The sequence below is a fragment of the Channa argus genome, chromosome 17, assembly GCF_033026475.1.
Source record: "Channa argus isolate prfri chromosome 17, Channa argus male v1.0, whole genome shotgun sequence".
Classification (NCBI taxonomy): Eukaryota; Metazoa; Chordata; class Actinopteri; order Anabantiformes; family Channidae; genus Channa; species Channa argus.
This window is the reverse complement of record NC_090213.1, coordinates 17114988-17128644: the sequence shown is the minus strand read 5'-3', so window position 1 is coordinate 17128644 and position 13657 is coordinate 17114988. Positions and strand designations below refer to the sequence as shown.

The following is a 13657-nucleotide window of genomic DNA, read 5'->3' as shown; positions in this document are numbered from 1 at the left end:
GCTCTGCCTTAGTCCTCCTTATCTTCCTCACCACCAGCATCATTTTACACACCACCATCCTGTGTTGTCTGGCTACACTCTCCCCTACCAATGCTTTACAGTCACTGATCTCTTTCAGATTACAACGTCTACACAAGATGTAGTCTACCTGAGTGCTTCTCCCTCCGCTCTTGTACGTCACCCTATGTTCCTGCCTCTTCTGAAAGAAAGTGTTTACTACAGCCATTTCCATTCTCTTTGCAAAGTCAACCACCATCTGACCTTCTGCGTTCCTGTCCTGAACACCAAACCTGCCCATAACAGTCTCATCACCTCTGTTCCCTTCACCTACATGCCCATTGAAATCTGCACCAATGACAACTCTCTCACCTCTGGGGATGCTCTGCATCACTTCATCTAACTCACTCCAGAATTTCTCCTTCTCTTCTAACTCACATCCTACCTGTGGGGCATAACCACTCACAACATTGAACATCACCCCTTCAACTTCCAGCTTCAGGCTCATCAACCTGTCTGATACTCTTTTCACCTCTAGAACATTCCTCACAAAATCCTCTTTCAATATAACTCCTACTCCATTTCTCTTCCTATCTGACCCATGGTAAAACAACTTGAACCCTGCTCCTAAGCTTCTAGCCTTGCTACCTTTCCACCTGGTCTCCTGGACACACAGTATGTCCACCTTCCTTCTCTGCATCATGTCAATCAACTCCCTAGCCTTCCCTGTCATAGTACCAACATTCAAAGTCCCTACTGTCAGTCCTACATTCTTAGCTTTCCTCTTCTCTCTCTGCCTACGAACACACCTTCCTCCTCTTCTTCTTCGTCTTCGACCAACAGTAGTCCAATTTCCACCGGTACCCTGTAGGTCAACAGCACCGGTGGCGGTCGTTGTTAACCCGGGCCCCGACCGATCCGGTATGGAAGCCTTTGTCACGATTCGCATGTTTGATTTGGCATGTGTTTTACGTCGGATGCCCTTCCTGCCACAACCCTCTGCATTTATCCAGACTTGGGACTGGCACAAGAAGACACTGGCTTGTGCCCCCTTGCGGTTGCATTCTTCTCTACACACTCAGCGAATAATAGAAATTGAAAATTGTCCTTCAAGTACAAAGGTAGGGGACGATAGGTGGTAGTAAAAAGAGCTTCACCACTACTGAAAAGTTATTGAATACCCAAAAGGATGTGAGCATAGAGCCTGACTCTTAACAAGAAAGGCCCTTCTAGTACCATCGAAGCCTCACGTAAGTCTTGTCTTTTGTGCCATGAGGAGCATACTTTTGAAGACTCTAAAAAAAAATCCATAATTCTTCTTAGATGTTATGGTACTCCTTGAGAAAGACAAGTCTACTAGGTTGTAGATCGCCACTACAACCTGGTTTAAAAAAAAAAAAAAAAGTAGTCACAGCTAGAAGGTCACCGGTTCAAAACCCCTGACCGACTGTTGCCTTTCGTCACCGTGCTTGCACAGGTACTCCGGGTCTCCAAAGACATTGCAAGTTAGGTTAACTTGTAGGTGTGAATGTGAGTGTGAATGGTTGTGCATGGTGTACACAGCCTCTTCGCCCAATGGCAGCTGGGATCATCTTCAGCAACCCTGTGACCCTGAACTGGATAAGTGGTTACGATGATGGATGGATAGAAACGTTAAAAAAAAATAAAAAAAAATCTGGATTAAACTAACTGACTTACCCAACAGTTTATTTAACTTGTTGGGACAAAAAAATTAGTAAATGCTTGCTGAACAGCAGGTCAAGAGACGCTAGAATAAAGGCTAAACCATAATTCAACAGGAACAGATGTAAAAGTGTTACCATCAATTAGCCGATGTAACAGCTAGATTTTCTTACAAGCTTGATTGTTGACCTTATGCGGCTCGCTGCTTGTGAATTTAACATTTGTAAGAAGGCGGCTCTTATTGTTTCTTTCAAATGCTAAAACTTTTAATTTAGTGTTTAAAAGATTACCTAGCCAGAGAGCAAGAAAGACAGAGGGAGAAACCAGAACACAACTACATATATTAGTGTCAATCTACTGGAGCCTGCAGAGATATGTGAGCGCGTGCTTGTTTGCTAGCTGTGTCACAGAATGGGGGGGGGGGGGGGGGGGGGCGCGCACGGAGGAAAAGTACACGTGGGCGTAGTAGAAATGTGTCTGCGTGCGCGCGAGCGTGTGGGCAGAGCAGCGGTGCACTGTGCTGAATCAGTATTAGCGCGAAGAAGCAATGTAGTCAGATGAAATTACTGCGGCTGTCAGCGTGTGTCTGAATGCTTCAAATCACCAGAAGAAAGCACAGGAAGTAAAGCCGGCGCTTTTCACTCGGGGCTAATTATCCAGCTGTAATTAAAATAAGAAGTTTGTGAAGAGAACGGGGCCTGGTGGTCATAAAGAGCCTCAACTACAGGTCCATATATATTCCAGGAAACTTTGTGTGTCTTTCAGGGACACTTAACAACCACGCTCTCCTTTCACACTGCAGGGATGCGACCTAGTGATTTTTCACAGACGGTGTGTGACTTAAAGTTCGTGATTAACATGTTAATGTAAGCCCGGGCTCTGCGGCGGGATAAGGTGGCGTGTAGGGATAAAGTGTGTTGAGAGACAAACTATTTTCTGCAGTGTGAGGGCAGCAGGGAGGATCTGTGGCTTAAAGCCATCACGGCGCTGCTGGAGGAGATGCATTCTTTATTCTGGAGAGGGGAGGGGAGGAGGGACATGAGGGCTGTGTGAGACAGAGGGAGAGAGGGAGAGAGAGGTGAGCAGAGCAGAGCACACACGTCGCACTATCAAGTGAATCCATCTAAGAAAACAACTCAGAGTCCGCGTCTGAGCCGCGTAGACGCTAAAGGCAAGTTTGAGCTCCCCACTAAACAGCGCACCGGACGGACGCAGCTGGCCGTCATGGCCCCTGGTGGATCGGGCGGCGGACACTTTGGTGAGTGCGTCCTCACCGTTTGGGCAGAGTGTGGAAGGGGAGAAATGGGCGCTGCGATCACCCTGCTGCTGCTTTCTTCGCCCCCCATGCGCCGCGGACGGCGCTGAGGTGAAGCCGAGGAGCTCCTTTTTTTTTAAGCGCCCGCGAGCTGGGAAACAAAATAAATTTAAAAAAATAAATAAATAAAAAGTACGGACAGCGGTTCGGACAGACGCGAAGCTACAACCAGGGGGACACCTGCAGGCAAATATGCTGTTCAGTAGACTGCTGATCGGAACCGACTCTCACCAACGTTACCGAAAGGACCTTTACGCACGGCCATACAGCAGGACCGCACGAAGGACTGATGCTTAAAGAAAAAGGGGAAAGTTGAACGCGGTATCGGGGTTTGTAATGGATAAAGGCTCCCTAAAGGTACAGTGGATGTTTCTCGGTAACCCTCCACGTAGTTGTGGAGAACTGTAGAAGGAATTTGCAGCTTTAGCACAGGCCTAAGTTGTGTATCAATTTCGAATTGTAATGGAAAACATACCTGATCCTATAGAACCGATCCACTAATGTTTTCATGTATGTTAGGGACGCTATTCATAAACTAATATTAATGCACAAGTTCCCAGTGCTTTTTAAAGATAATTTCAAATGTATTTGTAGGTTAATTAGTTTTTTTTTCCATCGAGTTAAAGACTGCCGCACTTCAAATCGCATGGCTCCACATTTTGCACCCTGGAGAAAACCAGACCTTTTTTTTTTTCTTTATTTTTTTTAAGAGGGGCTTTCATTTCTCAATGCACTGCACGGTTTTAAATTCCCCCTTTGAAATAATTCATTCAAATGAACACCGCTCACTGTGCAGCCTTTAAAGTCTACCTGATCCGCCTCTTATTGCCTCTTAAATACCTTATCCATTTTTAACTTTTAATTGCGTTTCTGTCGCTAAATCCACTTCTAATCGGATTGTCCTGGCCACCTATCACAGCGTTCATCTAGCGGCGAGAAACTGTGCTCCCTCAGTTGGAAAGAAAATAAGACAAAGCAAAAGACAATTCCAAAAAAAAATGTATCTTCTTTATCACTTTCACACCTCCGTCTATTCACGTCCACAGTTTTATCAAGTTGACTTTCTGTTATTACCCGGATTCTTGGTGACATTTTATTTGTGGAGCTATGATAATCTTGATGCTGCTGCCTTCTGCTGTTGATTGTGATGCTGTGGCGGCGCATTTTATCGCCTCATGTGGTTGCTTATCCCCCCCCCCCCCACCCCCACCCCAAGCTTATTTGATTAAATTTAGCTCTTTCAATTTAGAAAAGTAGATCACAGATGTGTGTCAGAGGATTGTTTCTCCATCTCAGCCACAAAGAGCCCGTGCAGACTCCATCTTGTCAACAAAAAAACACAGGGACTTTAAAAAAAAGCAAGACTGTGAAGGCAAATAGAGGTTTTCTTAGTTGTTTTTTTTTTTTTTAGGATCTTTTTTTCTTTTCTTTCCCTTTAAAAAAAAATTCCATGCAATGGCTGATAGGCATAAAAAAAAACAGTATTTTGCTTCAAATCTGCTTAAAATAACTAAAACTCAAATTCTATTTGGAATGATATGGCTCAGTGGCCACTCCTGTTTCTTGACAAACCCTGCAGGACACCTTAATCCATGCTCACGGCCACTTCTGTGCTTAACACTTAACCCATCGTTCTCATTATTGTGTTTCATCCGACACCGACTTCAGCCAAGCGGAAAACTACCAATGTCAACCAGTATCTTTCAATCATGTTGCGAGGGAGAGGGAGAAAAATGTTTGATGGCTCATAAAACTTGGAATAATGGATGCGGGGGTCTACTGTAATCCAACGGCCTTGTGCTTTACTACAAGCCTCTCTATGCTGAAAAACAGCCTGTATCGATCATTTATCACTCGTGGAGGGACTAAATTATTTTCCAATCCCATTTCATTTGACAGCTTTTGATTGTCACTGCAGGGAGGGGAGGGGCTGATATGTAGGGTCTTCATTCCTGAACTGCCTCTTCCTCATTTTGTAATTCCACTGTTCACAGCTTTGAGCTGGATGATGATTGTGTGTTCAGGTTGACACGTAGTAACAAGCTCGTCTCTAGGCCAGTGGCAAAACAACGGCCGTGTTTACTGTAAGCACTTGTGTTTATTCATGTACCTCTGGCCACCATTTCTGCACAAGCAGTTGGGGAAAATAAGTCAGCTGTAACTTGTTTGCCGTTTTTGCCGCAGAAAATATTTTGTGCATCCATGTTGGCATGTTAATAACACATGTTTATTAGCCTAATGTGCATGTTAGCCTCATTAGGATGTTTCCATTAAGTAACATTGATGTTGCTCAGAACCTCGGTGAATGCATTAGTGTGTGTGCACTTGAAGTGCTCTATTCCCCCCTTTGATAGAGCGGAAGGGATAAAAGCCTGCTTTATTTCTGTGAAACCGGATGTGCAAGAGCTGTTCTGAATATTTATCAGATGGTTTCGCTCCTTTTTTAAATAGCCAGTGCATAATTTAGCAAAAAAAAAAAAAAAAGGTCAGTGGTGAATGATATGGTTTGTTTTCTGTCTTTCTCTTTGTGAGAGTAGCAGAGAGTGAGAGAGAGAAGAAAAGACAGTTGGTATGTGTGTGTGTATGTTTGTATGTCAAATAAAGAGACAAGAGGACGAAAAGAGGGAAAAAAAGAGTCCCTTTTTTTCTGAGAATAGGCCACTAATCTAGCATTTCTTTGTTTTCCTACAGGTCTCTGGATCCAAATGTCACCCCCCTTGGACTCTGCCCCGGTCGGGGACCAGCAGTGTGTGACGGACAGGCGAGTGGAGCCTGTGGTGGCTCTCTACTGCGTGGCTTTAAATTGGCCCTGGCTGAGCTCTGCATGGAGCAATGAGTGAGGAGTCCTGCTATGGTCTGATGTCTCAGCATGGATGGAGTCAGTCATAGGACTGGCCACCACTAATGAGACCATCGCTCTTTGGCTGAGGACTAGCATTTACAGGATTACTCCCACAGTTTCCTGATCTTTTCCCAGCTAACTGCATTATTACCAAACTCTTCTAGCTTGACCTTTTGTGGGTTTATTTTTTTGGTGGATATATATACGTCTGATTTTCATATTTGTTTAAGTCCCTCCCAGTTCTTTGTATAGTTCTCTCCCCTTTTTCGCTTTTTGTTGTTTCAATATGGAGTTTCTGGCTGGACCCTGGAATAAAGATTGGGCCTCATTCTTGCAATTTTGGTTGACTGTCATCCTAAGCCTCCAAATGCAATTTAGCCCTGGTGCCTCTTGCCCAGAAGAGTGTCGTTGTGACAAATTGTTTGTCTACTGCAACGAACGCAGCCTGACATCAGTGCCTCTGGGGATGAAAGAGGACTACAAGGTCCTCTATCTACATAACAACCAGATCAACAATGCTGGCTTTCCTGTGGAACTTCACAACCTGGCCTCTGTGGAGATGGTGTATCTCTACGGCAACCAGCTTGACGAGTTCCCCATTAATCTGCCCAAAAATACCAGGATCCTGCATCTCCAGGAGAACAATATCCAAACAATCTCCAGGGCGGCCCTGGCACAGCTTACTCAGTTAGAGGAGCTGCACCTTGATGATAACTCCATCTCCACAGTGGGGGTGGAAGAAGGGGCCTTTAGAGAGGCAGTAAGCCTCAAACTCCTCTTCCTCACCAAGAATCACTTAAGCAGCATTCCCATTGGCCTTCCCGAGGATCTGAAGGAGCTGCGGTTGGACGAGAACCGCATTGCTGTCATTGCAGAGGAGGCCTTCCAGAATGTGACACGCCTGCAGCGCCTCCTGCTGGACGGGAACCTGCTGACGGATGAGGGCATTGCACCAGGGACCTTCAAGGACCTGACAAACCTCCGTGAGCTATCCCTGGCCCGCAACTCACTCACGTTTCCCCCTCCTCTCTTACCCTCGCAGTCACTAACTAAACTCAACTTGCAGGAGAACCAGATTGACCAGATCCCTGTGGCGGCCTTCACTGGCCTCACCCGGCTCGAAAAACTGGATATCTCCAGCAACCAGCTTAAGACTCTAACACAGGGTGTGTTTGATAACCTGTCAAGCCTAAGGCATCTCATGGTGCGTAACAACCCCTGGCGCTGTGACTGTGCAGTAAAATGGGTAGTGGTGTGGCTAAAGTCTTTGCCTTCCTACATTAACGCTAGAGGGTTTGTGTGCCTAAGTCCAGAAAATGTGCGTGGAATGGCAATCAGAGAGCTCACGCTGGATATTATTGAGTGCCAAGTAGATGCCGACCAGCCACCCTGGCCTACCCTCCGCTCCACCCCCCCTCCCCCACCAACCACCACCTCTGTCACTACCATGATTTCCACCCTCATTACCACATCCATACCTTACTATCTTAACTCACCCTCCCCTCCTTTACCCCCAATTCCCAACCTTCCTGGGCCCCTACCTCCTTATGTAGACCCCCTTAAGATCTCCTTTACTGTGGTCAACTCCACAAATATTAAGGTGAGTTGGGTTTCCTATTTCACTGTCACGGCCTACAAGATCACTTGGGTCAGAAGGGGCCAAAGCCAAATGAACGAAGGAATGCGGGAGCGGACGGTGAGTGGGGTCCAGCGGCATATTACCCTCACCAACCTGGAGCCCCGGTCTGTTTATCGGATCTGCGTGCATGTGCTGGACACCCTTAACTCCTATAGGCCTGGAGAGGATACTATATGCTCGGAGGCCAGGACCAAGCCTGCCTTGCCTACTAAGCCTCCTGTCACAGACAGAGCTCCTCAGGGGAGCATCAACTCCACGCTACTATTGGCTGGGATCATAGGTGGGGCAGTTCTTATTATCCTGGTAACACTGCTCAGCTTGTTCTGCTGGCACATGCACAGGAAGAGCCGGTCAGCTTCGACTAAGTGGAAATACAACCGAGGTAGGAGAAAAGACGACTACTGCGAGGCTGGAACCAAGAAGGATAACTCCATTCTGGAGATGACTGAGACCAGTTTCCAGATAGTGGCTCTGAACAATGAGCAGCTGCTCAAGGGAGATTTCCGCATTCAGCCCATCTACACGCCCAATGGGGGCATTGGATTTAGAGACTGTCACCTCAGTAACAACAGCATAGCCTACTGCAAGAGCAGCAACGTGCCCAGTACAGAGTTCTGCCACACGTGATGCAGCAGCAAATAGTACAGCTGCATTCACACATACAGACATCAGAAACACGTACGTGCATAAATACACACACATACACCGTTTGTGCAGACAACAAAAAACATACAAATTCTAGTGAAATATAACTGTACTATATATATATTTCCAAGTTCTGTCTACAATGTAATTTATACTGTGGATAACAATGTGGGATTCTCTGCTATCTTTTTTATTCCTAGAAAAGAGATACAAGTGTTTCTTTTTTTAAAACCAGCAGGGTTTTGAACGTTGTTTTAATGGTCAGTACTGTACATGAACATGGATTTGTACAATCACGGCACCCTGGGTGTAGCTTCTGATGAACGCTGTCAGCCTCGGAAACACTGAGGCACTGAGAGGGCTGGGATCCTTTGCTAACCACAGAAGCAGAAATTCCACTTTTATGCGCTTTTACATGCCGCAAACACACTCCCCCCAGTACAACAGAACGGTAGTAAAGACAGCATAGCACAGAGGAAATAGAAACACTGCTGATTAGAGCACTGTGGAAACGTAGCACTGGTGCATTTGTGACAAGTTGTAAAAAAAGAACTGAAGTGCACTTTGTTATTAATGGAAGCATGGCAGGAAATGAACAGAGGTGGTGTCACATGTAAGGGATTGTGGACAGTTGCTGTTGGAAAGGCTGGACTGAGATTTCTCAAAAGTGCCTTAACACTAAAAGCATCTTTGTTCTATTGATTTACATTGGAACAAAGGTGGGCTTAGTCTAAAGACGCTTTTGGAAAACTCAGAGAAAGGATGTGTCATTTTCAGCAGTTTTATTCAGTAAGGAGGTGCAGTTATTAACATGAGCTTAAAAAGCAACAAAGGATTATTGTCCTTAATGAGGCGCATGGATGTGCTGAGACACGCACATCCTTTTTGAAGAAATTTCCCCCCTTTTGCTTAGTTTTTCCTTCTGTTTTGGCGAGTGAGGCCACAAGGGGGCAGTTTCCTTGTTTCCTTCAGAATCATGTGTGGGACAGAGGAACGAACAGAGGGTGAAACAGACAGAGGGATCACTTTACCTCCACTATTCCCCCAGAGTCCATTACCCTGACAACATTACTCATGGCCAAACAGCATTGTTTAGTGTATTATTGCTCATTGAGCTACTTAATGATGTGGAATCATTTTAAACTAACAGTGTTTTCTGTGTTTGTCGGCCAAATGATATGGATTTTCACTACTGTGGTCTATTACGAGGAGAAGGCCTCTGATCCTGTGTATGTGTGTCCGTGTCAGTCCACACACACACACACACACACACACACACAGCGTTAATTATACCCCCACTTATTTCTGGGCTGTCCCGGCGTTCATTTGGCTTTTTGATAAATTAGGAAATTATAACAATAAGATCACACTCCGCCCATGATCCTCATAGTGCACAGTTGTGACTGAGCAGCTAATCTAGCGTCTTATCATTTATCCTTTTGTCTGTGACCGTCTAATTCATTTATGGCTTCTTCACCTGAACAATGCTCCTGCTCATTCCACAACATTAGTTTCTCAAATGAGGATTCTCACCCAATCTACCCTCATTTTCTGCTACGTGTTTTTGTTTCACCGTCTCGCTGTCTGTCTCTGCACCTCTGATCCATGCATGGGCTCAGTTGAAATAGTGTTCCTGCCCTCCAGCTCCTGGTCTATGGTAGCAGCTCTTTGCATGTGAGGTGTTAGTGAGAAGTCTTTATTATGCCCTTCCTAAGGCGACTTTGATTTGATTTGACAAGATTTTATTTTGAGGGCCCCAGCTTAAGAATCTCACCGCTGACCGTATCAACCCCCCACCCAGTCATAATCCTCGACCAAAAAAGGCAAAAGAGTATGTAGACCTTATTTTCTCTTGGCAGCATTGGAAGCTATGCTGGGAGAGGGAGGGTGTTAACTTTTTCTCAGCTGCTTGAACTTAAACAGTAGAGATTTAACAAACCACATATTTACTGTAGAGTAAAAGGATTTTTAAGAGCTTGTACTTGAGTTATTCCAGTGTCAAGATTATCTCGTAAAGCTTTGCCTCTGCTGTTAGAACTGATTTCAGAAACGGCTCAGATCGCGGCCATATGAGATGAGATGATGCATGTCCACAACCCCTGCATTTAAATCCTCTTAACTGAGAACTTTCCAAACATGAACACAAATAATTACAATCATCCGTCGTAACATGCCATTTAGTGTCAATATATGTCTTAAGATCTTATCGACCACTGACATATTTTTAACCTATTTGTTATAGTTTTATTCCTGTAACAGTAATGACAACAGATATATATCTTAGAAAAAATATATTGGAATGGAATGGAAATGCTTGGTATTTGATTTTTTTACTGAGAACTAGATAAAAAAAAAAAAAAAAGGACACCACTCTTGTGTCTGTTAGCTGCCTCTACATACTTGCATAGTCTGGACTTTATTCTGTAAAGTGCCTTGAGATGATTTTGTTGTGAAATGGCGCTATATAAATAAAGTTGAATTGAATTGACAATAGCATTAGCTACCACTAGCCGGTAGTTAACTTAGCATAAAGACCAGAAACAGATGGAAACAGCTAACCTGGTTTCTTCCAAAGATAAAATTAATTGCAGTAAAGCTAGAGCGTGTCAGACTCACGTTTTTTATGAATGAAACAAATATATGTTATTTTGTAAGCTTTACAAATGCTGTCAGGTGGATTTTGCTACCTTCAGAAAGAGCTTGGTAAGTTTTTCCAGTTTTTAGGCTAAGCTAAGCTAACTGTGTCCTAGCATAAAGCTTCACATATATACGAGAGTGGTATCAATCTTCTCACAACTCTTGCCAAAATGTCAAAATATTAGTTAAAAATATTTAAACATTTTTGGAATTTGCATTGTCTTTATATTATTTCCCTGGCAAACAGTGGACACAAATTAGATTTTAAATGTTTTTTCCATGTTGGCTTTATAGTTAATCAGCTCTTCTGTGGTTATCAAAGCATCTCCACTTTTTATTTGAGTCTTTTTCTACTACTCTCGACATATCAGCACACCCAATACACAAACGCACCTGGCCGCCCTGACCTGCGCTTTGACCTGCCCTGAAGCTAACAAACTGAGAAAACCCTACTGACAGTCCATTTGTGGTTTGCTACATGCTGCACCAGCAGACCATAACCCCCCCCCCCCCCCGAAACACTTGAACATTGACATTACACATTCTTCGTCGTCGTCGTTGTTGTTATAGATGAAAGCCCTATTTTAAGTCACATGCTGATCAAACGGAATCAGGTCAAACTATTGCAAAATACATTATCTCCCCCTGTCTGTGAATGTTTAACGGAGACAGATATTTGCCTTAACTTTTATGCAGGACTGAATGATGAGCTAGAGAGTTTAAATAGGATGGTGGCAGGTGAGGTGAGACACAAAGGAAGAACAGAACAGAAAGCACATTTTTCCAACCGATTGCAGCCACGGTGACAACAACAAAAGTATGAACTGGAAGGACAACACTAAGCAAACCACACGGTGGCTAATGAGACTGTTCGTCCACATAGTGCTAGACCTCAATTGGTGCATGGCCAAGGATTCAAGTAGACTGGGAGGGAGCTTTGGTGGTGGTTTTCCAGCGTATATTACTCTTGATTTTCTACTTGGTTGATGAACGAGCATGGCTTTAGCGCTGTGACCAATGCAATTACACAAAATGTATTACAGACTGGTAGCATCACTTTATTACTGTTTCAGGGTGCCGAGGAGTAATTCCCCTTAAAGATCACTGATTCACGTTGGAAAATAATTGTGTTTAATCACTGAGAGGTCAATGCAGACAAAACACATGAGTGGTTGAAACTAAATATGTTTAACGTCATCTTTTCTTCCTATAGGCAAAATCCTTCACTGCAAGTATCTATTAGCCAGTGACACTCATTCAAGGATGTGTGCATGTACTGTATTTAGCTTCATAGCCTTTCATTTTTGGAGTTTCAAATATGTTTTTTTTTTTGGGTTTGTTTGTTTTTCCACTCGGTCACTCAGTGGTGGTTGAGATGCAGTATGAGCGGCCATATTGAAAGGCTCTCGTACAGTTTAGAGACAGCAGGTTGGAAATTTACAGTGCATGTAGAGCGGCTATATCGGAACACATTGCCATTTCAGCTTCTCATCGAGACACTCGCAGTGTTACGTTAGCCATCCACACAAAGATATTTTTCTTAGGAACCAAAGTTAAATTTCTGTTCTCATGAAATATTGATGTTGTTCCATGTATGTGCCTTGAGGTTGAACTTACAATGTAAAGTCCTTGAAACCTTTAAATGTTTTTGCACAAACTGTAAATACTTAAGTGAAGCTTTTTGAAAATAAAAGAGCCCTTGGATTTGAGCAATCCCTTCTTTTTTCATTCTAGAAACTTACTCAACACAGAAATCAAAGCTTATACTGTGAGCTCTAATGACTGATCAGACATTCTTTGTCTTCTGCATTAGTTCTGTGTGTTGGCACAAGCCGTCAAACCATGTGAGGAAAGCATTTGGACAGAAACACAGGCCTAGCTGAATCTATTTTGGGTCAGACACTAGTAATTCTGGGTTAAAGATCTGTGCTGTAGGACATCATGCCAATTTATCCTCTTATTTCTATATGGGAAGCTTGAGACATCTTAGCGTAGCCACCACAGCTTAGTGTTCAGCTGCGGAAAAGCAAGGATACACTCTCATTCAACTTGTATGGCACTAAACTAAATCCCAGAATGGACTTTTTGCCCAAATCCCTGTGTTCTACCAAAGTCCAACTTTTTTCCTTCCCGGTGACCACATCCCAGTTTTGCATTTTCAGCCTCCAGCCCACTAAAAAACCCACATTAGCCCGGTCTTAATTCACCATGACAATTTACCACATGTATTCAGCTGAAACACGAGGCGGTGCGTCACTCTGGTATTTTGAGCGGGAAATTGGTATTTTTCTCAAAATCCACAAATGTCACAATATGATTTGTTATTGCAGAATTGGAGGCTTTTTGCGGAGGCCAAGTTGGTGGAATGAACTGAGGCTTTGACACTAAAACCCTTTACTTTGCTATTCTCCTCCTCTTTGTGTGTTGTGTAACAAGTATCATAAAAGATTCAGTGTGTGATTTTGCCTCTGTGCAGTCAACATAACTGGTTTGAAGTTGTTGGTAAGGTTCTACCCACATTCTTATAACTACCAGATAGTTATAAATAATAAATAATGATTTTTACTCAGCTGAGTTGCACCATTGTGAAATGATTTATTTAGTAGATTGTACAGTAGGTGAATTGGTTGCTAGAATAAAAATCTGTAAGCCAGTGTTGCATTGAAATTTGTAGCATAACTGCTAGAAGTGACAGTTTTTAGGTAGGAGGCAGCCAATTCTGTAAAGTTATATTTTGTTGTGAATATAAAAGCTCTCATGACGAAATATGTGCTTCAGACTTTAAATTTAAGGCAGGCCTACTTGTCCATTTTGTAGATGTGTATACTTCACATGTACACTACCTTTGTGGGTGCTAGTTATTCTACAAATTTAAATGTTTACATACAAATGTACAGTA

General features: G+C 43.5%; 1 protein-coding gene across 4 annotated transcripts in view; it reads left to right on the top strand.

Annotated features, from left to right (window-relative positions):
* The window catches only part of flrt2 (fibronectin leucine rich transmembrane protein 2), a 46480-nt gene extending 34013 nt beyond the window's left edge, over positions 1–12467 (top strand). For 2 of the 4 annotated variants that reach the window (XM_067481586.1, XM_067481588.1), the window contains exon 2: positions 5687–12467. In XM_067481586.1, coding sequence (XP_067337687.1) covers positions 6124–8103 — 1980 coding nt within the window. In that variant the 5' untranslated portion in view covers positions 5687–6123 and the 3' untranslated portion in view covers positions 8104–12467. Of the gene's footprint in view, positions 1–2203; positions 3353–5686 lie in introns of those variants that run through there. The other 2 variants (XM_067481587.1, XM_067481585.1) reach the window with 2 other exon arrangements.
* Positions 12468–13657: the final 1190 nt, after the last annotated feature.